This window comes from Ambystoma mexicanum, chromosome 1q (assembly GCF_040938575.1).
Source record: "Ambystoma mexicanum isolate Mex_15411 chromosome 1q, UKY_AmexF1_1, whole genome shotgun sequence".
Lineage (NCBI taxonomy): Eukaryota > Metazoa > Chordata > Amphibia > Caudata > Ambystomatidae > Ambystoma > Ambystoma mexicanum.
In genome coordinates, this window is record NC_090922.1 from 318,875,649 (window position 1) to 318,899,815 (window position 24,167).

At 47.1% G+C, this 24,167-nt stretch overlaps 1 protein-coding gene across 3 annotated transcripts in view; it reads right to left on the reverse strand.

Moving 5' to 3' along the window:
• Nucleotides 1–24,167, reverse strand: part of CEP89 (centrosomal protein 89) — a 1,655,177-nt gene that overhangs the window by 609,924 nt on the left and 1,021,086 nt on the right. For all 3 annotated transcript variants that reach the window (XM_069639099.1, XM_069639094.1, XM_069639107.1), the window contains one exon: nucleotides 16,368–16,483. In XM_069639099.1, coding sequence (XP_069495200.1) covers nucleotides 16,368–16,483 — 116 coding nt within the window. The remainder of the gene's footprint in view (nucleotides 1–16,367; nucleotides 16,484–24,167) is intronic.

Genomic DNA, 24,167 nt, shown 5'->3' on the forward strand with positions numbered 1-24,167 from the left:
CTCTTCCCTTCCAGCCAGTTGGCGAGACGTTGATGGCGGTCCTTCATGGTCCGCTCCGACATGTTGCTGCAAAACGCACAGTCCTTCTCCACGTGCGTCTTGTCCTCATGTAGGCAGTAAAGACAAAAGGAGTGTTCGTCTTCCTTAAAGACATTCTGCAGCTGGCATCCAGGGAGACCCTGAACAGCTTTCCGGGCGTCGAGCTTCCCTTCTCCTGGGCCATGTCCGAGATGGGCCTGAGAAACTTCTGGAGTCCTCCAAAAGCGTAGCTCGACGAAATCTTCACCCTTGAGGGGCGTAGACGAATCCGACACGGGTCCCCGTTGATCGGATGGAGAGTCGGTGGAGCTGGAGGCTCTTTTGACCGAAAAAACAAAGTTTTTGAGAAAAAACGTGAAAAAATAGCACTAACGCTCGAGAGCAATAGCACGAGGATCCCAACACATGAACGTGCGGTAAAAATCTGAAGATGGCTGCGAGAGGCGGGGCTTAGGTAGAGGGCAGTCATTGGCTGTGGTCAGTATGACGCAGATTGGTTTCTACTACGAAAGACAGATCAGAAACGAAACTGATACTGGTTTCTTCTTTACCGAGGATTCCCAGCCTGACGACGGGGAATATTCATGAGCATGTGAATCCATGCCAGACCCCATGCTGGAGAACAAGGGCAATCAAATCATTGGAGGTAACAGTACATGAGTCTGAAATTAGATGAAATAACTCCAGAAGCCAACTTCTATTGAGGAAGGGATTGTTAGCTGAGGGGAAGAGCTCCACCAATTTTATATATTTGGTATTAATATACCATGCTGAGTCCGGCGATGGAGATTTAGAACAAGATGCCCTTTTTTAGGAGTGCTTCAACTCTGGAGAACCTAGTCTCAGGGGTATTCACCCTGGCACCCTGAGCAAAGTGGGTTCTTGTCAACTTCCCAGTCACTATCCGCTTCAAATTGTTGTAGCTCGAGTGATTATTTTTGGGTGGCTTACCAAGAGATCCAACAGGACTATGTTCTTCGTTGGACCACCCACGCCTAGCAGATCGTGCAGCTGGGCCAGGAGGAGAACTAACAGGGACCATCCACTTATCCATAGGGCCACGTAGCAAAACCTTCCGTACTTCCCCATTACCCAGGTCTTTTTCAACCAAGCGAGAAGCAGACAGTCTGGCCAATGCGCCATGTGTAGTAGCCATAGAGGGCTTTATTGCTAGGCTTTTGTTAAGACAGGTCTTACATTTAATTCAAATCCTCTTACTCTTGCTTATTTTCCTTTTATTAACTGTTTGAGTAAAAAAGGTCCATAGAAGACAGAGTATTCATCATTGACTGCTGCGCCTGCAGCCCCATATTTGCCTGGTCCATTGATAGTCGTCACGGTAACCATGCCCGTAATGGTATTCACCGTTACATTAGGTTGAGTTAGATCCACAATTTTACCCCAGCCTGTGTGGGCATACAGAGGCACGTTGACCCAGCTAACTCCTTGCCGACATTTACTTTAACCTCTCTATGCTGGGGTAATGTAGCCTCCACCATTCTAGATGACTGAGGATTTGTGTCACAATTCTAGAGTTCATTTCTTCTTTAGAGGCATTGCCGTGTACACTTAGATTTGCTTCCAAGGCATTCCTCAATAGGTCTCTTAGGCCTCTTTGCTCCTCTGCCATATTCATACATAGGTGAAATAGAGAGTCAATTTTTGCCATAGTATTTTTTCTAGATAGAGTCCCTTTACTAGCGTTGAATTTGCCGCATATACAGACTTATATTAGGGACTTTCAAAGTTTGTATCACTGTCACTCGTGGAGGATTCCAGAGATGGGATCAGTTTCTCAAGGTAAGGCGTAGCTGAGAGAGCAGAGCCTATTACATTGTCCCTGTTTCCACTTGGATTACCCAATGAATTCCCGCGAAGACTGAGGCAATGGGCTAACAAAGAACCATTATTGTCAATAGTGACTGGGCTAGTGGGGAGCAGGATTATCTGTACCACAGCTAAGTCTGCAGCAGTCTCCCATGCAGTTATACAGCCACCATAAAGCAATGGAGCAGCAAACGTCAAATCTAAAAATGTTGTAATTTTTGGCTGTGTTGAATCAGTTAAAATCAAATCAAGTTTCCCAAGAGTCAAATTGCGGCCTCGCTTACTCTTGCGCTGTATATTACTGCGCAGCCCATAGGCGTGCTGTTTGGTCTTTGACATAGTGTGCACCTCTAATGCCTCTAGGTTTGAATGGACTTGTTTGTTCACCAGCCGAAAGCTTGTATCACTGGGGTCATGTTAAAGAGGAGAAATCAGTACCGAAGCAATTGGTATGGGGCAGCACTTGTTATGGCGTAGTATCACTATGCAGTGGCTGCTCTTCTCCTCCGTAGCACACTGCAGCAGACCCCCAAAGCACCATGCATCCCGTGCCATCAACAGTGGAAATAAAATGGGGTAACACAGGCAGCAGGGGGGGGGGGTAAGATGTATAATACCTCCACCCAACTGGTTCAGACTCCTACCGACACTGGAGACACTACGGCACACCCCGGATAAACAGTGAATTGAGGTATGGTCATAAGGTCCAAGTGCCCTTACAAAAGGTTCCAATCAGCCACAACAATTCATCAGCCGTCACTGCCCAGTGTAGTGCCACTGCCCAGTGTAGTGCCCAGAACACAGTCAGTGCTGAAATAGAAGTATAAAACACATAAGAGACTTGGCACAAGAGTTCAAAGGCCTAGCCCGCAGTCACTCATGTGCCAAAGAATGTATAGCCAGGACCAGAAGAGTCTTAGTATAGCTCATCACGTGTGTTGATATTCAATGGCACAATCACAATGACACCCTCAGACCAGCAAGGGCAAGGAGGAGGGAGAAAAGGGGACTAGCGAAGGGCAGAGCAGGTTGCAGTTTGCACTCACCGCAATGCTACCAAGCTCACTCTAAAACCTCCCACACACACAAAATACATGCTCCTGCACTGCCAGATGGTGTAGCAAGCAGCGACCACTGTCCCCCTTACACCGGCCACCGGTCAGCAAGCGTCCCTGCTCCATCTCGCCCTGGCGCAGTCCTCAGGGGGTAAACAGTCGGGTCCTCAATGGGTCCTCAGGGGGAGAAGTGTCAGGTCCCGGCATCAGCTGGAAAACTAGTCAGCCGAGCTGGTGAGCAACGTTGTGAGGTTAGAGTAAGGAACCTTTCTGAGAAGTGCAGACGTGCAAATACGTGTCAAGCCGCACTGCTAGCAGGAACGAAGAGGAGAAAAATATCGGGCAGCCGCTTCCGACAAAACCTTAGAAACTAGATGCGTAGTCTCTGGTGCCAGCATTACTTTCAAATATAGTTCAACAAATCCTACACTTGGAAAAGCGAGTGTGCCAAGTTGGTAGGATAATAAATAGTAGAAGCATAAAGAGGATATGCTTGTGAACTGCCTATTGACGTTTGTAGAAGCAAGTATTAAGAAATCCAGGGGAAATTATTATGAACCTAACCTTTGAGGCCTACAGATTTGAACATTAGCCCAAGAGACTGGAAACTTTTCTGTTACTTGAAACCACAAAGAACATGTTTAATTTTGGCTATGAGGCGGCACTGAAAGTGCTACCTTTAAGCCATAACAGTAAAATAAGAGCTTTAAGATAAGAGCTTCAAATAGGGGCTTTGAATGAGGGTCTGTAATGCTTTACAATGCAGATGACATATGAGGATGGATTTCTGTTTGGCTAAGTGTCCCACCCATTTAACGCACATCTCTAAGTGAAATCTATTTGATTTTCCTCCAATTCCCTCCCAAACCACAACCCTTTTTGCACTCTTTGCCTGAATTTGTATTGTGTGCTGAATATGTCAGCCTTTTTTACTTCCAAAATGGCGGCTGCCATTTTTTAATGTTATTTAAAAGTTATTTGACTTGTTTGATGCTTTAAAAAATATGTACTAGAGATTTTAAATTATGTAATATATTTTTATTTATTGTGTAACAAAAATAAACAACTTACTGGTATAAATAAGTTTCGTTGCAAAATGGCTCTAAAAATGCCAATGTACTTATTCGTGGGTGTTGGTCTAGTGTGTTGAAATGTTAGCAAAAAACTATGTATCCTTAACAGAATTGATTGCACTTGATCAAAATCTGATTATTGACAGTACAGTCTTATGTATTTATTCACACTTTCTAGAAAGCATCATTTAGCTTTAGCAGTCAATTCCATTCAAATCCTGCTCTTCTCCCCTTGGAAAATATAGTCAACACGTGTTTCGATGCAATTTGAAGATGTTCATTCACAGCGAGGTTGAATAACCTGGGAGGAACTATCCTGCTTTGCGTGGCAAACTTGGAATCGGGGTGCAATTAATAATGCTTGATCGTGGTTCTGTGCTATCGGGAACTTTTTTTTAAATTAGCCGATTTCTTTTTTTATTTCATCCGTTTTGTTTCTTTGCATTCTTTAAAAGTGGCTACATCTAACCCGAGTAACTGTTTAGTTCCCCCTTCAAATTTCTGTCAGACTCAACAATAATTTGAAAATGTTTTTTGCTTTATGATGTTACTAGTGTTTAATGTATCACTTCAAGTAAACAGAGGCATTTTTTCATTCTTATCCATTCTCTTTCGTGTGGACTATTGGCGTGTACATCTGTTTATCCCATAAACATGTTTGTACCATATGCATGCTATTTTTATCTTAAGGCAGAAATAAAATAAGTTTCAAAATGGTGGAAAATATGGAACTATTAACACTATATTTAACATTGGCTACTGTTTCTGACTGCTGTTTAATAATTATGACAATATTTTATTGTCATTGTTTGATTATGATTCAGCTTTAACAGTGAGATAATTACAAATGAAACACTAAAAATGATGAACGTTTTCTAGTTGTTAATAAGCTGCCAACTCATGTTTACATTTCACCAAACAGTCGCACCCCAAGAACCCTGCTATCCGCATACACAGAATTATTGAATGCTACCCAATCATATTAAGACTGTTCTTATGTCTTCTGCCATGTGTTGTAGCATTTTCTTTTTATTTTATATTAACATATAACCAGTGGTGGAAAAGGAAAAAATGTGGTGGGGGATCCCACAGCACAAGGGCCGGGGTGGGGTGGGGGAGGAGTTTGGGAGGTGCCCGAGGGGGCGCGGTTTAAAGGGGCGGGGCTCGTAGAGGACATCCAGCAATGTTGGAATACTGAAAAAAAGGGCACTTCTATTTTTTTATGTATTTCAGCGCATTTATGGGCTTGGGCGGCTGACTCTGGCTGGATCCCGAGATCCGGCTCCATATCTGGGGCCGGATCTCGGATCCGCTGAGAGCCAGCCCAATGACCAGTACTGCATATACCGACTGACGAGTACTCGTCAGAATCAGAGCAAGGCTGCAAACCTTGGACCATTGGAGCCAGTATCGGCACATGCATTACTTGATGGCGTGAAATCTCACTGGATTGGATGGGTATGGCGATGGTGAACTGAGAAAAGTAGGACCAATAACGTGAAGCGTAGAACCTTCCTAAATGAAAAGACATTGCTTAAATAGGATTATGCTTTCACTACTACCTGAATAAGAATATTCTCCAAATAGATGCCTCGTGAGAAAGAACATAGTGTAATTTTCTTTTTGCAAATAAACACACTGATTATAGACTACGCATTAAGGTTTGATTTAATGGAGACGTTCTCAGACTCTTTGCCACTATGCAGCCTCTAAAACATGCAATGGCCAACAATGTTACAGGAACATATGTTCTGCTGGCAAACTCGTATTAGTCCTGCACACTTTCTTTATTGGAGAAGGATAACTAATACAATTTTCATATTTCACTAACATTTTTCTAGATAAAGACAAGCATTATAAAAAGGTGAGAATTTCACATTGCTGGACTGGCCAGCAGTGAGAAAGCAGCTCACCTATAACGCAAATTACTCAAATGCTCCGTGTATACTTCGCCAACAATGTTAGGAACATCTGTTCTCTAGGCAAATGCTCATTAGTCCTGCACACTTTCTTCTACTCTCTCTACCCCCATCACCTTACCAACCCACCCTCCCTCTCCACTCCACTCCCTCTACACCCACCCACTCACCCTCGCCACCCTCTCTACCCACCCCTCCACTCCACTCCCTCTAGCCCCACCCACCCACACCACACTCTACCCCACCCTCTCTACCCCCACACACTGCCTCCACTCTCTCCAGCCCTTCCACTCTCTACCCTCACCCACCCATCCCCTCCACTCTCTCTACCCCCACCAACCCCCTCCACTGTCTCTCTACCCCACCCACTCTCTCTACCGCCACCCACCCCATCCACTTTCTACCCCCACCCATCCTCTCCACTCTCTACCCCCTCCAGTCTCTCTACCCCCACCCACCTGCTCCACTCTCTGCCCCTCCACTTTCTCTACCCGACCCACCCCCTCCACTCTCTCTACCCAATGACCCACGCTCTCCTTTCTCTCAACCCCCCACCGAGCCACCCTCTCCACTCTCTCTATACTCTCTACTCCCACCACCCCTCCACTCTCTCTAGCCCATTCACCCACCCTACCCCCCCACTCTCTCTGCCCCCATTCTTCCTCGCTCCCTCTCGCTTTATTTCTTACCCTCTCTCTCTTTCTCGCTCATGTTTCCTCTTGCTCATCATCAATGGCACCCTCGATCAATGGCTTCCTCCCTTAATCTATTCCCTCTTGTCATTCTCTTACACACCTGCACCACTTAATGCATCCTCCTTTGAACGGTTGCACTTTCCTCTTTGCACCTTGGTGCCTACAAATGTAAAATGCAAATAACAGCAGTGAACACCAAAACTATTGGCTTTGCCAATGCGTGTTACTTTAGGAAGAGATCATCCTTGCACAGTTGATCTATGTTATTAGTGTTAGGGACAGAAGTAGGCTTTTTGAAACACAATGGGGACAGACTTTATAATTTGGACCTTCTGACAATATCATTAGTTTTCTTAGAGGCAGGTAAACCCCTCTTCGTTTTAGGGACACAGGCATTTTTCCAACCCTTTTTCATGTAATGAAAGTTTCATTGTTTTTTTTTTTAAAAAACATTTTTATTTATTTCAACCAACAAACAATATAGACCAAATATACAATACAATATACCTTAATACAGTTTGGATGTGTACAGAATGCAATTTGATCTCCAATCCCCAAACCCACCCCCCCTACGAGCCCATCAAGTCTGTTTACTCTGTGTTTGCTCTGCGCGGTGTGGTACATTCTCCATTGGAATCCGCCAAATTTGGCTTCGTTCCAAACAATTCCGATATCAATGATTTCCAAGCCAACAGGGTTCCCACCTCTTCTCCCCTTCCCATCATATTGGACTCCTGCCATACCACGGTCTCTGCTTCCGCCCACTTTTGCAATTCCTTCCACCATATCTCCACCTGCGGTTTATAACAAGCCTTCCACCCCATGGCAATCCTCCTCTTAGCCAGCACGTATGCCAAGTCCTTCAGTTTGTTAACGTGCTTCAGTTTTTGCGATCTAGGGAACCCCCCCAATAAGCAGGCCCATGCTGACTCTACCACCAGTGTAACTCCTTTGTCTGCCATTTTCGCCGCTATCTCGCCCCAGAAGCGCCCAACCACAGGGCAGGACCAAAACATGTGTATCATGTCTGCCTGCTCTTCATTGCACTTGGGACATGCTTGTCTGCCTGCATTTTTAAACCTTGATATCCTCAGGGGCGTCACATTGTTATAAATGAATTAGGCCTCCTTTCATTAGTTATCTTGTGTGTTTGGAAAATGTGCACATTGTACAGGAAATGCCCGATAGCCTTGGATACAGAATCTCTCACATTTGCACTGTATTTGTATTTATTGGTTTATATAGCGCTTTACACCAAAGCGCTGCACAATTGAACAACTTGGTACATAAAACATAAAACAGTATAACGGTAGAAGCAAATGACAGTTATGAATCAATCAACAAACCAGTAAGAAGAGCAATTAAACTGAAGGGAATAGGGAAAGTAGAGCAGTGGGAATGTGAGGGAGAAGGAGAGGTGGAGAGGAGAGGGGAAAGGGTGAGAGTAGGGTGGTTAGGGAGTGGAGGGAGGAAATCAAGGGAAGCAGAAAGAAGGGAGGGGGAGCAAGAAGGGGAGGGAGTTTCAAGGCCGGGGGTGGAGAAGGAGAGATTTAAGGGAGGTGCGAAATGAGGAGAAAGTAGGAATAGAACGGATTGAGAGAGGTAGGCAGTTCCAGTGCAGGGAAGCTAGGAGCTGGAAGGAGCGGAAACGGGAGGGGGCACAAGGGGACGGAGGTACAGTGAGAAGGAAGTGGTCAGCTGAACGAAGGGAGCGGGAGGGAGTGTAGAAAGAGAGGAGGGAGGAGAGGTAGGGGTGAGCAAGCAGATGGAGAGATTTGAAGATAAGGCAGAGAAAGTGAAATTTAAGTTGAGAGTGAAATGGAAGCCAGCCAAGGGAAGAGAGGGAAGCCAAGATGAAGTTGCGGGAGGTAAGGAGACAGAGGGTACGGATAGCAGAGTGGTAGATAGACTTGAGGGGAGCGAGATGAGAAGTAGGTAGACCAAAGAGTAAGGAGGAGCCTTAGAAGAGGCGAGAAAAGATAAGAGATTAGAAGTTTAGTAGCATGAAAGGTGAGAGAGGGGCGGATTTTGCGAATATTGAAGAGGTGGTAGGGACAGGCACACAAAGTGAGAGAGATATGGTGGGAGAAAGAGAGAGGAGCCAAAGTGAATGCCTAGGTTACGAGCGTGGAGAGAGATAGGGAGATTAGTGGGAGGGAAGTGAGTGAAAGGAGGAGGGGAGGGAGGGGGAAGAGAGTTGGAGGGGAAAAATATGACTTTAGTCTGGTCAGTGTTAAGGGATAGAAAACGGGAAGAAATCCAGTTCTTTATGGCAGTAAGGCAGGAAGAGAGTTTCAGGTGGAGGACGGGTGAGAAAGAAGAGAAAGAAAGAAAGAGTTGAGTATCGTCGGCAAAGAAATGGTGGGAAATGCCAAACGAGGAGATAACAGGGGCAATGAGGGAGGTGTAAAGTGAGAAAAGGAAAGGTCCAAGCACTAATCCTTGAGGTACGCCGTACTCAAGAGGTGGGGATGGAGAGGACCAGCCACCCCAGGAAACAGTGAAAGAGCGGGAGGAGAGGTACGAGGATAGCCAGTTAAGAACAGAGCCTGTGAATCCAAAGGAAGAAAGAGTGTTAAGAAGAAGGGGGTGATCGACAGTGTCGAAAGCAGCAGAGAGGTCAAGAAGAATGAGAACTGAGGAATGCTTAGAGTGTCGAGCAGAGAGGAGGGGGTTAAGGATGTAGGTAAGAGCAGTTTCAGGAGAGTGTTTAGGGCTGAAACCAGATTGGGAGGGGGGTAGGAGGGAGAGATTGGTGACAAAGGTTGAGAGCTGGGAGAAGGAAAGGTGCTCAAGCAGCTTAGAGAGGAATGGAAGAAGAGAAATAGGGCGGAAGTTAGAGGTGAGAAGGGGATCGGCCGAAGGTTTCTTCAAAATATGGATGATAGTGGCGTGTTTGAAAGCAGAGGGGAATATGGCCGATGAAAGGCAGGTGTTAAAGAAGGAAGTAAGGTAGGGAATGAGAAGAGGGTAGATCTTGGGGATAAGAAGGGATGGGAGAGGGTCAGTAGGGGCGGATGTGGGAAGGGCTTTGGAAAGGAGGGTGGAGACATCAGAGGGGGAGACAGGTGAGAAGACGGACATACAGGTAGATGGGGGGGAGAAGAGGGGGAAACGAGGAGCAGTTGATTTTTTGCCGAAGGGCAAGAATCTTAGAGGAGAAGAAGTTGGTAAAGTCAGAAGGAGAAAGGGTAGAGGAGGTAGAGGGATCAGGGGTAGGAGGGGAGAGAAATTGTGAGAGAGTTTGGAAGAGGCAGCGAGTGTGGGGGGCTTGGGAGTGAAGAATGTTAGAGTAGTAGGACTGTTTAGCCGAGGCAAGACAAGAGTCATAAAGAGAGTGATGAGAGAAATATGAGGTTTGGTTGGAAAGCGAAGGAGATTTGAGCCAGAGTCTCACAAGACGTCTGAGGAGACGCTGCATAGAAAGAAGTTGAGGAGTGAGCCATGGTTGAGAGGGTTTCCGGGTTGGACGGAAGAAAGAAAGGGGTAAAGTTGATCAAGATAAGAAGAAATAGAAGAGGAGAGAGTGGATAGAGCATCATTGGCTGACAATAAAGAGAAATCTTGGAGAGAGGGAAGAGAAGAAGAGCAGGTGTCAAAAAAGAGGGAGGGATCAAAGTTGCGAAGGTCACGCCATGAGAAGATGGGAGGAGAGGGCCTAGTGGCGAATGGATGTGGAAGGGGAGTAAGGGAGAAGGAGAATAAGGCATGATCAGAAAGGTAGATAGGAAGAGTAGAGACAGGGGAAGAAGGGCACTGCCTACATATTTGAAAACTACTAAAGATCGTCTGATGGGAACGTGGAAAAAGTTGTTCAAATAATGCAAAGAGACGGATATTTCAAACTCATTTCTAATCCTGGTCGTGCAAAGCAAAAACTGTGGTTTTATGATTGGATTCAAACACAACAGCAATGCATATCATATAAAAACTTTGAGCAGGAGCACTTCAGGATAAAAAAACGACATGAAGCAGAGCCCTATCTCCTGAAATTTCCGAGTACTTTATACAGGAATCTGTTTCTTCGCTTTCGTTTGAACCTGTGGCCGACGAGAGAAGTCCTAGGTAAATGGATAGGCACTCCAAGAACTCCTAGATCATGTAGATTCTGCAACACTCTAGAAAAACCTGAGGCACTTAAACATCTCTTAGTAAATTGCCCCACTTTGTTGTCAAAAAGAAAACTGTTCTCGCAATCTGTGTTTCAAGATTGCAAAAAATGTGACTCCTAATATGTTGTGGGACAAGGTATTTGTGGAGAACGAGTTTATGTTAGCATTGCAGCTATGAAATTATTATTGTCCTTAGAGCTTGCATAACATTAGGGACTATGCACCATAGGAAATCTAGTTTAACCAGATCACTCACAATATGATGGTGCTTAGCCCCTAAAATTGGAGATAGCCACTATTTTAACCTTTTTATCTTGGTGTATTACAGGTTAAAATTGAGATTTTATACCTATATTGTTGCAAGGAACATCATAATAAGAATTAAGAATTTAGTTTTTAGCATATATTCAATATGTCTTTCTTTGTTATAATGTGATCTTGTTTATGTAATGTCCATATATATTGTAAGGTTGATATTTCAACTATAAAAGAAAAACGTTTCTGCCCAAAAACCTGCCACCATTGTGTCTTAATCTTACTTCTGAACAGTTTTACTTCTGACCCCTCAAAACCCACTTTGGCAGATCGCGCACAGGGGGACGGGGAAACAGTGCGCAGAGGACACAGTGACAAGGCAAAAGAGACGGGGTACAGCGCAAAGGGGGAGGAGGCACAGTGCAAAGGGGGGGAGGAGGTACAGCGCAAAGGGGGGGAGGAGGCACAGTGCAAAGGGGGGAAGGAGGCACAGCGCAAAGGGGGAGGAGGGACAGCACAAGAGCAGGAGGAAGGAGAGCACATGAGCGGGAGGAAGGACGGCACAAGGGGGGAAAGGAGCAACAGCACAAGTGGGGAGTACCTCTGTTCGTTCCATGTATAATTGCAGCCTGGTCGTAGTTGTCCTATATTGTAGTTTTGCTCTAAATCATAGTCCTAGATAACACATTCCGTTCCCTTTTTCCCATGTTTTATGCAATTGCACAAAGCATTAGCAAAAATGGGCATTTCTGCCCATTTCGAAGTGCATCTCAAATTAAGAAACAGGAAGTGCTGAAATGTGCATTAATCATGTTCCGATTGGGAGCAAAAGAATGCATATCCAAGTCATTCATTACCCTGTGATGATATTTTAAATTTCTACCCCCCCCCCCCCCAGAGAGAAAGAAATGCTTGAACAACATACACAACACACTCCATGCACAAACGTTTTTCAACAATGAAAACATAGGCATATATGAAAACCCTGGGAACTGAGCATTACAATCATTTTTGGAGAGGTCCAGTACCACAGACTACAGAGGTTCTCTCAGATTTCTTATGAGGACCTCTGTATGTTGTTTGTGGTACTGCATCTCTTCAAAAAATATGCTTGCATTACATTACAAGCATTTTTCTTTTTTAGAGAAGTGCATTACCACAGACAACATACAGATGTCCTCTTAAGATTGCACCTCTCCAAAACACAATCGAAATACGCCCAAACCAAAAATAACAGTGATTTGCCCTAGCAGGTCATCATCTTCCACACCAGAGAAAGAGAGAAAGAGAGAAAGAGAGAAAGAGAGAAAGAGAGAAAGAGAGAAAGAGAGAAAGAGAGAAAGAGAGAAAGAGGAGAAAGAGGAGAAAGAGGAGAAAGAGAGAAAGAGGAGAAAGAGAGAAAGAGAGAAAGAGGAGAAAGAGAAAGAGAAAGAAAAAGAAAAAGAGAAAGAGAGAAAGAGAGAGAGAGAGAGAGAGACACACAACACTATTATGGGGAGGTTGAATGCATTTTAGAGGCCTTCATAAAAGAAAAAGGTAATTGAGCCACAACAGGTTTTCACAGTAAACCATTCCTTTTTCCGTATGGGAAATCATCCTCGACTGATTAGGAATGGAATGATGAAGGTGAATGAGGTTGTAATGCCTGGTTAACCAAAAGGTAATTTACACACCATTGACATTAAAACTCAAACTTCTACTGGCAAAAGGTGGCCTCCAACTTTAAAACTAACAGATGATCCCTTAAAGGAAAATTAGAACCAGTCACCTGCTCCCCCAGTCGCTCCTTTTTCTCCACACATACAAAAACCATGTAGTGGATTTCAAATGCACAATCTGTTGTGGCAATGAACGGAGTCGCAACAAATAGAGGTGTACCGAACAACAGATTCAAGTATTCGGCCGAATACCGAATAGTTGGACAAGTATTCGGCCACAGCCAAAAACAAAGCAGAATAGTTGTTTTTTAAAATAAATATAGTTATGCAGTCAGTAAAAACCCTTTTGTAAATTAAAAACACACTTTAAAATACGTACATCCATTCTTTATTGCATTTCTTTTCTTCGTTGTCTACGGAAGATGTTTGTTTAAACACTGAAAGGGATACATTATCAGCAAATAAACTCCTCAATAACAGCAGTTTGTATTTTTGTGCATTCCTAGGTGACGTCTGTAAGACTAGCCCAAAAGTATGGTATGCACATAACTCTCACCTCACATGCTTTTGGTGGCAAAAAATGTAAAGTTACTCACCGTAGTGACCAGAGTACTCATAGTCCTTAGTCCCCTTTCCTCCATCCTTGTGGGCCTCCTCCAACATGGTGACAATACCGGAACCAGGCTTGGGAACACCCACCGAGGGCCTGCCCTCCTGCGCCTCACCTCAGTCCCCTCTTAACACATCAGAGACTTTAATACCGGACTATGCTGAATACTTTAGCCCCTGGCATACAAGCGGGGGAAGGTGGGTGGGACGTATGGAGGAAAGGGGACTAAGGACTAAGAGTACTCTTGTCACTACGATGAATAACCTTAATTACTAAGTCCCGCCCCCTTTCCTCCATCCTTGTGGGTGATTCATCCCAACAAGACCATATGGTGTAGCTGTGACAACCTGCCTCATACCTAGGATGATGCAAAAAGGTTCTTCAGAACTGCCTGACCAAACTCTGCATCTCACCTGGAGCTGGTATCCAGGGAATAGTGCTTACAGAACACCAACAGAGTGGCCCAAGTAGCCGCCCTACTGATGACGTTCCCGAATGTGTCTCGGAAACGCGACGGCGGTGGCCTTCGCTCTGACCGCATGGGCCTGAATCCCCTCAAACTGCTTTACCGATAGCTGTATATGCCTCTGCGATGGCCTGGACCATCCAACAGGCGATAGAAGCCTTGGAAACCTGAGTGCCGGGGGATGTACCTCCAAACATAATGAACAAAGCCTCAGACTTCCTGAAACATTTCGTCAGAGTAGAACTTGAGGACTCTCTTGAGGTACATGGAATGCAACGCCCTTTCGGCTGCAGGTTTGGAAAGAACACTTGCAGGCAGATCTCCTGATTCAAATTAAATGGAGTGAACACCTTGGGCAAAAGATTTGGATGGATGCACAAGATGACCTTGTCATTATGAAACGTGGTGAAGGGCTTGCATGATGACAAAGCCTGCAGCCGCTGACCCTGTGTGCTGAAGTGAGTGCCACCAGTAATACAGTCCTCAGTGCAACCAGCCTGATGTCCATTGAGGCCATTGGCTCAAAAGGCTTGCGCTGCAAGGCCGCCAAAACCACATTAAAGTCCCAGATTGGATGAGAGTGTTCCAGAGGAAAGAGCCCAGACAAATCTTTAAGGTGGGCGTTGACCACTGGGTTGGCCGCTGAGAAAACACGCGCCAAGGAATTATTGTAGGCCCCCATGACCGCCAGATAGGTGCGTCAGGTATCAATCTGCAAACAAGAAAAGCCAAATGTGCAGAAAAAGCCAGCATGTCGTTTAGGGAGCAGGTGAGAGGGTTAAGCCCCTTTTCACGAGCCCAGTGGCAAAACCTTGTCCACGTGCTCTTTTACTGAGCCCGTGTAGACGGCCTCTGGGCCTCCTGAATGATGTCCCAGTTATCCTCTGAGAACTGGGCGTGCTGAAGTCTACAGGAGAGCATAGATATGAAACCCATCTCCAAGATGTAAAATGCACTTATTTTCAACACCGCATTTATTCTTTGAAAGAGAATGGATAATTGGTACAAATGAATGGCACTAATGTACACCGTAGGTAAATTAATGAAGGAAGTTCCTTGAATGTGTTGGGAAATAATAATACATGCTAAATATAGAATTTATCTCCTCACACACAACAAAAGGGTTTATTATTTGAGAGAGAGAGATAATTCAAAAAGGTATGGATGCCTGTGATGTGGATTTGAGAAGATGGAAGTTTCAGATACTAAGTAGGTTGCCTGATCTGAGACTCCTATTGCTCTATAAATCATCACGCTCATTTAGAAATGGGACCCACAAGGTATGTCAATGTTATAATTATGTCAGAAAGTAGCAAGATATTGAAGATACTGCACAAACATCGATGTTTGGGCTATGAACAGATATAGGAATATGATTACAAAACATGGATTAATGTATTGCAAAGTAGAAAATAATGTATGAAAGCAGGGCTTGCCTGCAGACGTTCAAATGAGTATGCAATGGGTAGAGGCTTTCCTTTAATGTGGACTGAGGGAGGATGTGCACTCTCTATAAAAGTACAGTTCTGGGTTGAGGCGTGTTTTTGGCATCACAAATGCTTCTCTCAGTCATTTGAATGTTGCCTTTGTGTTCCTAATTCTTTTTGCAACTGTTTATCTTTCTCCCTTTATGTTTCTTTCTTGAAGTGTTTTACTAATTTCTTGTAGCTTTTTCTTATCTCCATCTTCTATTTGCCTACCTGTTTAGCCAAGTGAATATTGTTTCTTTACCCAGCATTTAAATTGGGTTTGAAGCCCTGTACTTAGTGGGCTTTTGATTCCTTCTTGGTTTTTAGAGATTTCCTTTAAGGACCCAACGATTACCATTCCATTTCCTTGTTCTGTACGAAAACGATAGGCAGACCTCACAAATTGGAACATTATGTTTATGGCGCAGGTAATACACACACACAGTGCACTTGTCTTGTTTCTTCAACATGTTTAATACATTCTTCAACATGTATCAGCTGGCCTAGACATGTGGCTTTCAGATGGCATGGGTCTTCGAATGCTTGTAGTATGTTCCTAGATCTGCAGCCCTCCAAAATGTGAGAAATAACACAGAGGCTCCTTGCTGCCTCGCCACATAAAAATGAAAGTTACTCATCGCAGTGACTAGAATACTCTTAGTTAATAGTCCACTTTCCTCCATTCTTGTGGGTGACCCACCAAATAGGGACGGTACCAGAACCTCTGGCAGCAAAAAAGTGAGCTTCCCCTTTAAATTTAGTATAAATGCAGGAAGCAAGGAGGCCCAAGGACCTTTTTAAATCACCATGCTGAGAGTGGAGAGGAATGGCAGATGAAAGGCCAAATAGTGTCCTGTAGAGAGTGGATCCTTCCCATTGGGGATGGGGTGTGGATAAAGCCACCCTCAAGGAAAAAAAGTAGGCATTCAAAGAGGATTATTACATTAAATAACTGCAGGAGGCATTCCATCACAAAAAGGACCTTCCAAAACAAAACAAAAAATAATCAAAGCCACCATCTCAAGCAAATATATGCATTCAAAGATATTCAACAGATACAGTGAAACAGAACTAATATTTTGAAACGTGTTCCTCAAATAACATGGAAATAAGCAAATAAATCATGTATGAAAAATGTGTAGTAAAAGACAAACGACAACAGTAAAATAAAACGATTATGTACATTTACCTTCCTGGATATGACGACTGTGAGACTCTTTTGCTTTAGCCTGCTGAACTTCAAATTGTTTCATTAAATTTTGGTTTTCATCCAGTACAAGTTTTGCTTGTTCCTGTAGCTGTCGCCTTAAAAAGTACAAGAGAGAAAAATAACCTTCATGGCGATTTCTGTCCTCTTAGTCCCTGCTCCATCTCTTTCACAACTGGTTGGGAAAGCCTTTGCCACACAATGAACATGAAAAAACCTCCACAAAAGAATATCATCACTTTAATTTTTTTAGAATAGGTACTCCCTGTGCAAGCATCCCTCAAGATGCTTAGCCTCCCTGCCCCATCCAAATGAACCCATGGATTACCTTCTAAGGGCGTTATGATGGACGAAGAGCAAGGATTTCACCACATAGGTTATCTATACTTACTCTTGTGTCTTACTCCCACTCCTTCAAAACTGATTGGGAAACGTATTGTACAAACCATATATGTTGGGCAGATGAGGCCAGATTACCCTGGGCCAGGGTTCAGACAAAGAGAATGCACAAGACCACCTGGCAAAAGGCTGTTGCATTCCAGCAAGATGTTGGTATGGAACAATGCTGAGAAAAACATAAGGAATGGCCAAAGTGGCTGCCCAACAGGATCCTGCTACCTTATGGGAACATTTCTCTGGAAAGCCATCAGTGCTCCCTTAGCTCTGATGGAATGAGCATGAAGTCTCTGAGGAACCTGAGCATTTACATTTTCATAAGCTTTATAGCTACAAGAAACAAAACCTCTTGTAATCGTGTGTAGCTGTACTGCTGGGGCATAGTCTGCCATAAGTTATAAAAAGATGGTGCGACTGGGGGGCGCTCGAGAGCCGGTGACCAAAATGGCCACAGAATTTTGAGCTCCTTATCTGGGTCTGCACAGTAGGAGGCCGGGTACCTGCGTCAACCCTTTTTTGGTGGTTGCATCCTGTGTGGGTGTCCCTGGAGCACACCTGGTGCAGCTTCCATATTCACCTGCCGAGGGTAACAGCACTATTGTGCAGGGGCCTGTGCCTCCATTGACGGTAGAGTTGCGGGTGACGGAGGAGCCTGGGGCGGTGCTTTGGCTGAACTGAATGCTCCAGCCTGGCGCGGTCAGGCGGCATCTGTCCAGCAGAATTACCAGAGGTTGAGGCTGTTGGCAGGCTGGGCGGTGGAGTGTGCCACTGCATTTTGCCATGGACCTGAAGACATCTACACCCTATATGTCTGCTGGGTACGGCCGCCTGGAGTTCCTGGCTGTGCTAGTTGGGAATAAAGTCCTGTGCCCAGGGGGACCCGAGCTGGAGCCGTCAAGATTTTGGGTGGGGGCGTGCAGGCTCTTTAGGCCTGGACATTGATACTTGAGTGTGCTGCCTGGAGAGCTTTCTGCTGATCAAGGATACGACCACCTTGGTGTGGGTGCCCACAGTGGCTGGATTGTTTACTGAACTTGTGTGGGCCTGGAACTCTTGAGGTTTTAGTTGGGCTGCTGACAATGGCAGCTCCTCTTTGGTGGTGGGTACCCTTTGGTGTATACTGTCTTCTTATCTGAGAGGGTCCTGTCAAGTCCCACTATCGCATTTTGCATTGAGTTCCTTCGTTTATGGACTGCCCCTACCACGTGCATGTTTACGATCTTCTGACCTATTGTTGTAGGAATTGGCAGAAAACCCTTTGGCCTGTATGACGTGCTCTATTCATGGCTAAGGGTAATAAGTGGGGGGCGTGGCTTGGCGCCGATGGCGAGCGGTAGCTGATCCGCCGAGCTCCGGCCGAGACGCCGTTTCCTGATCCTTTTTCTCCGGCTCGCGTGCGACCCCGACTTCTGAAAAGGAACGAGCGGTTGGGCGAAGCAGCCCTGCACCTGAATAGTTGTTGGGCCCACCAAATTGGACCCCCCTGAGACTCCGGTGGCCCTGAATCGGTTCTCCCCCCCTCCCGTTCTTACTGGATCCAAGATGGCGCCCCGCACAGCATAGCGGTGCCTGCGAGGGGTACCCCCTCCCCCAACGGATTCCAGGGCCCGGCGGGGAGAGGCAGCAGCAAAAGAGAGGCTCCGCTCTTCTAGAGACCACCTCTACGGACCACACCATCACACACGGGGGCAGACCACAGCTCACGGCCCGATATTTGGCCAGGTGAAGGGCCCCACCAGTGATCTCACAAGTGAACTAACTTTTGAGGCCTAAAACACCCGCAACCATCGCCCCAAGATGGCCGCCAAGAACAAGACCAGAGCCGCCACCATGGACTCCTTTGTTTCCACCAGGGCGAAGACCCCCACTCAATCCAAGGCCAGCTCCTCTGAAGTTGCCCAGTCGAGCGAAGAGGTGGCGGCCGATAACCACTCTCAGATACTTGATGCTATAGCCTCGCTAAAGACGCATATAGACTCCAAGATCGACGAATTCAAAGTCGATATTCAACTGATCCGCCAAGACGCTCGCAACTTAACGGAGAGGGTCGCGACCGTTGAACAGTCGGCAGAGGAAGCCTCCACGGCCATCACAGCCATAAAGTCCGAAGTTGTCCTCCTGAAGAGGAAAGTCACCTTTTTGGAGGAAAAGGCGGAGGAGGCCGAAGGTCGGGCCAGACGGAGCAACATCAGGATCCTGGGGGTCCCGGAGGGGAACGAGGGAGTAAATACCACATCCTTCGTCGAAACCCTTCTGCTACAAGAAATAGGGGCCGGCAAATTGACCCAGGGATTCTCTGTCGAAAGGGCCCACAGATCCCTTCAGAGGCGCCCTCCCCCCGGATCGCACCCCAGACCCATAATCGCTAAGATACTGAACTTTCAGGACAGAGAAACTATCTTACGGCGATCCAGGGAGGGGGGCCCCATCGAGCGAGGAGACTCCAAAATCTCCATTTATCCGGACTACACGCAGAAGGTACAAAGAGAGCGGAACTCATTTGTCCCGATAAAAGCCCGGCTCCGACAACTGAACCTAAAATATAGACTACTTTATCCATCGCGCCTAAGGGTTGTCTACAAGGAGAGAGTGGTATTTCTCGAGAACCCAGATGCGGCCAACATGTGGCTTGAGGATAATAACCTGGCGGATGGCAAGGACAACTCACAGACTGAGACCTAACCCCCCAGCGACCCCCATGTAAGAAACATCGCACGTGAGACCGGAATACAGAAGATAATCCAACTACAGTTTTTTCACTTGGAAACGGCCTCGTTCGGCTCTGCCGCCAGGCCCTTGCCCCACCCCCAGCGTAGTATTTACCCGGTCTGGGCACCCGCCTGACCCAGCTCGCGCCCGACTCCCGGATGGGCTCCGACGGCTCGAGAGCGCCTGAGCACCGCGACAATGTTGTAGTTGCTGGGCGCACCAGTTTAAGTTTTGTTGTTAGTTTTATTAGTTGTACAGTCTTCATGCCTCTTTTGCCAACGCAGACCGAGATGGGTCTGGGACATGACACCGATGAACGAAATGCAGTGGTATCCCCCCTGCAGCCCACCCGAACAAGACTAAAGTGGAGTCGGACCCCAGAGTCCCACACCAAATCTGAAACTCGAACCGGATGGCGGCACAGCTTACTGTAATGACCTGGAATGTGCGGGGCATGGGCTCATACCTCAGGCGCAATCGTATACAGTCCTACCTCAGGAGGAAGAAAATCTCCATTGCACTCCTTCAAGAGACTCACCTCACGACGGAGGCCATGTCTAAAATTGCAGACCGATGGGCTGGGACTGTTAGAGGGTCCCCCTACTCTAAATACGCCAGAGGGGTGCTAATATGGATAAGCCCGGACGTCCCCTTCCAGATGGAGGGAAGTGAACAAGATAAAGAAGGGAGATTCACAGCGATTTGGGGCACATTGGAACAAACCCCAGTCTGCTTCATCAACTCTTACTTCCCTCATCACGGGATATCGGCGTACCTCGCCACATTGATAACGAAGCTGACTCGGTACCGGGACCGCACCTTCATATGGGGAGGAGACTTCAACTGTGTTGCTGACACGAGTGCAGACAGATCGCTGCCCCCCCCACGCCCGAGCAGCCTCACATCCGGTGCCTTGAGGGAAACTCTGGAGCAACTCAACTTAGTGGACATCTGGAGGGAACACCATCCGACCGACAGGTCCTACTCCCACTACTCAGCTCCACACGGAGTTCACACAAGAATTGACTATCTGTTCATCAATAAGGAACTTACCCCACACATAGCAACCACAGAATACCTGGGGCGGACGATCTCCGACCACTCCCCACTGACCATGTTATGGCAAATGAGAGGCCCCAGACCCCCGATCCCCATGTGGAGGATGCCGACCGCGGCACTTGCGGACCTCGAGTTCAGGGAAACCCTTGCCGAAAAATTGGAAGAATACTTGGAGAACAACATCGGTTCGGTCCCCTCCTGGGGCACATTATGGGAAGCAATGAAGGTGGTGACCAGAGGCGAAATCATATCGAGAGCCGGCGGAACTCGCAGGCAGTTGCGGAGAACCCTGGAAGCACAGGAAGCTGAGATCTCCCGACTGGAGTCCACATGCGACAACTCTATGGAGACAGAGACCAAGCTGAAGGAAGCCCGCACAGAATGTCAGCAGGCATGGGAAAGACTGGAAAAATTTGATTTCGCCACGCACACCGCCAGATCTCATAAAGAATCGGACAAACCGGGAAGACTACTAGCATGGCTCTGCAAACGGGAACACCCCAAACATCTCCCAGTGGAGATACGGGACGCTAATGGGTCATCCCACTCGACTCAGCTAGGGATCAATGAAGCCTTTGCTAAATTCTACACAGAACTGTATACCCACAAGACCCAGATTCCTGCTGCAGACATCATAGACACACTCGAGGAGATAGAACTTCCCCACATTTCGCTCGAGCAGAGAGAGGAGCTGGAAACCGAGATCACTCTTGAGGACGTTCAAGGGGCAATCAGGTCCCTCTCCAACAACAAAGCCCCTGGCAGTGACGGCCTCCCACCTGAGTTCTATAAAGCGTATGAGTCCATCCTTGCCCCAGTTCTCCACGAGGTCTACCAGGAGGCACACACGGATGGGATTCTCCCCAACACCATGAAGGAAACCATAATAGTCCCCATGCTCAAGCCACACAAATCGCCCACCGACTGTGAGTCCTATCGCCCTCTGGCTATGCTAAACTACGATGCCAAGATCCTCACATCCATATTGGCCCGCAAGCTAGCCAGGGTGGTGGGTTCCATCGTTCACGAAGATCAGAACGGATTCGTTCCTGGGCGCAACACCACTGCTAACCTCCGGAGGTTGCAGCATGTAATGGCCGAAACATATGACAGGGACGAGGACCTGGCGGTGTTGTCGCTCGACGCCATCAAGGCCTTCGACTCCATATACTGGGAGTGGATCAGGGAGGTCCTGAGAAGATTTGGCTTTGGAGGGGGCTTCATCAGGTGGGTTGAGGTCCTCTACAATTCCCCGACGGCGAGAGTAAGAACGGGAAGAGTGGTTTCAGCGGCTTGGGATATACAAAGGGGAACAAGGCAGGGCTGCCCGTTATCACCCATGCTGTACATACTGGGCCTGGAACCGATTGCATTATACTTCAGGCAGCAGCTTTTCGATGCTGGCATTAAGGTGGGCAATGCACACCACATAATATCCTTGTATGCAGACGACGTCCTTCTTTACCTAAGCTCCCCCGAAGTTAACGCGCCAACCGCGTTGGAGATACTGGACAACTATGCGAAGTACTCAGGGATCCGCTTTAGTAGGAATAAGTCCTCTGCCTTCCCCTTGGCGGGCTTACGCAACATTCCGGAAAACAATCTCCCAGAGATAGGAATAAGCTGGCAACTGGTCCAGTTCCGTTATTTGGGGATCAACATAAGCCACACCCCGCTACTCATGCATGAACACAACACCGAGGCCGCCATCACGAGTCTCCGAAGTTCTATAAAGTTTTGGTCCAAGCTCCCATTGGCCATGGTGGGCAGGGCAGCGATTGTCAAGATGATCGTACTCCCCCGATTCCTGTATTTCTTCGTAAACATTTGCCATTACATTAGACCGTCCTTCTTCAAGAAGCTGGAGGCCATCATCAGGGACTTCCTTTGGGGCCCACACAGGCATAAACTGTCGCTGTCCGTCCTCTCTCTCCCACACAAAGAAGGCGGAATAAAGTTACCGGATCTCCAGTTGTACTACCTGGCTGCCCAGCTGAGTCACATAACGAGATGGCTCTCGGATGAGCCTTCAGCAGAGACCGAACTGCTGAGGCAACCCTTGGACAATGTGATCCCCAAGGAGATCCTATGGCACCCTACATGGCAACCCCCGGTCCCCTCCATGGTGATTGACCTGGGAAGAAAGATATGGGCCAGGTCCTGCTGCATCAGGCGAATACGACACCCATACTCTCCGGACAATCCCATCCTAGCAGACACCTGTCGAACGGCTGCAGACATCTCTACGGCAAGGAGGTGGGAAGAGGCCGGCATTTACACATGGAGCGACATGTATGAGGAGGGAGAATTCAGGGATTTCGAATCTCTTAAGGCTGCCGATGGAATTCCCCCGGGCCAGTTCCTCTGGTACCATCGCCTCAAACAAACTGCTAAGAAACAATGGACCGGATGGCCGGAGGAGCCCTCCCCTGACCCTCTGCTACAAGAGATGCATGACCTCTCGGACGGCTGGAGACCTGTCTCCAGGCTTTACAGCAGACTATGTGATAAAACCAACCCTAAATGCGAAGATCTGAGGACAAAATGGGAGGCGGACCTTGAGACCCCGATTTCAGATAAAGAATGGGAAAGAGCGCTGATATTTCCCAAAAAAGTATCCAGGAACACCAGGTTTGGCCAGATCCAATTGAACGTTCTTTACAGGACATACATGACCCCACATAGGGTTGCCTCCTTCAATAAGACATCCTCCCCTGCATGCCCCTGGTGCGGGAATGATAAAGCAGATGTGATTCACATGTTCTGGACCTGCACCAAGGCGATGGCACTGTGGTCCAAGGCCAAACAGACCTGCATGGACGCCGGAATGACAAGATACGAATGGACTCCTGGCGAGTGCCTCCTGGGGACCTACCCCAGACCTAGCAAATCCAAGCACGCTGTTAAATTAATGGACATCTCATGTATCCTGGCTAAAAGAACAATAGCGATGGCCTGGAAGACGCCGTCGGGCCCCAGGCAAGAGAGATGGCTCAAAGAACTCGAGAGATGGACAACAGCTGAAACCAGGGCCTGGCAGGAAGGAATCACGAACAGTGGCGAAACCGAAGGTGGCACTTTGGAATCATGGAAGGCCCTCCTCAGAGACATACGCTTCAGCGCTGACTACAAACCCCCCTGAAGTCCCACACCACTGCATTGACACTGCTCGGATGCCGGCATTGGTGGAACCACCCCTGTGTTTGACCCCTCTTGCTTCCTGAAACTTTGGGTCATTGCCCCTAACCCACCCGTCCACTGTAAGTTTGCTACAACATGAAGACTGTTGTTGATTTGTTTGTTCCCCCCCCCTTGTTTCCCCCTCACCGTCTCCTCCCCAGTTCAAACCAATGTTGATTTCTTGTTGTATTGCACGTTTTCTTTTTCTTTTTTCTATCAAAACCAATAAAATACGTTTTAAAAAAAAAGGGTAATAAGTGTCAGTCTCGATTGCCCTTTGTTCACAAAGAGACCCCTGCCACGTGTCAACTGGCAAGGGCTGCACACAGGGCTGTGCCGGTCCCGTTGGAGATGGTGGAGGTGGCTGCCCCTGAGCACCCCAGGACTGGGGTGGTGGCCAGAGATTCCTCATTAGAATTAGCTATTGTGTTGGACCAA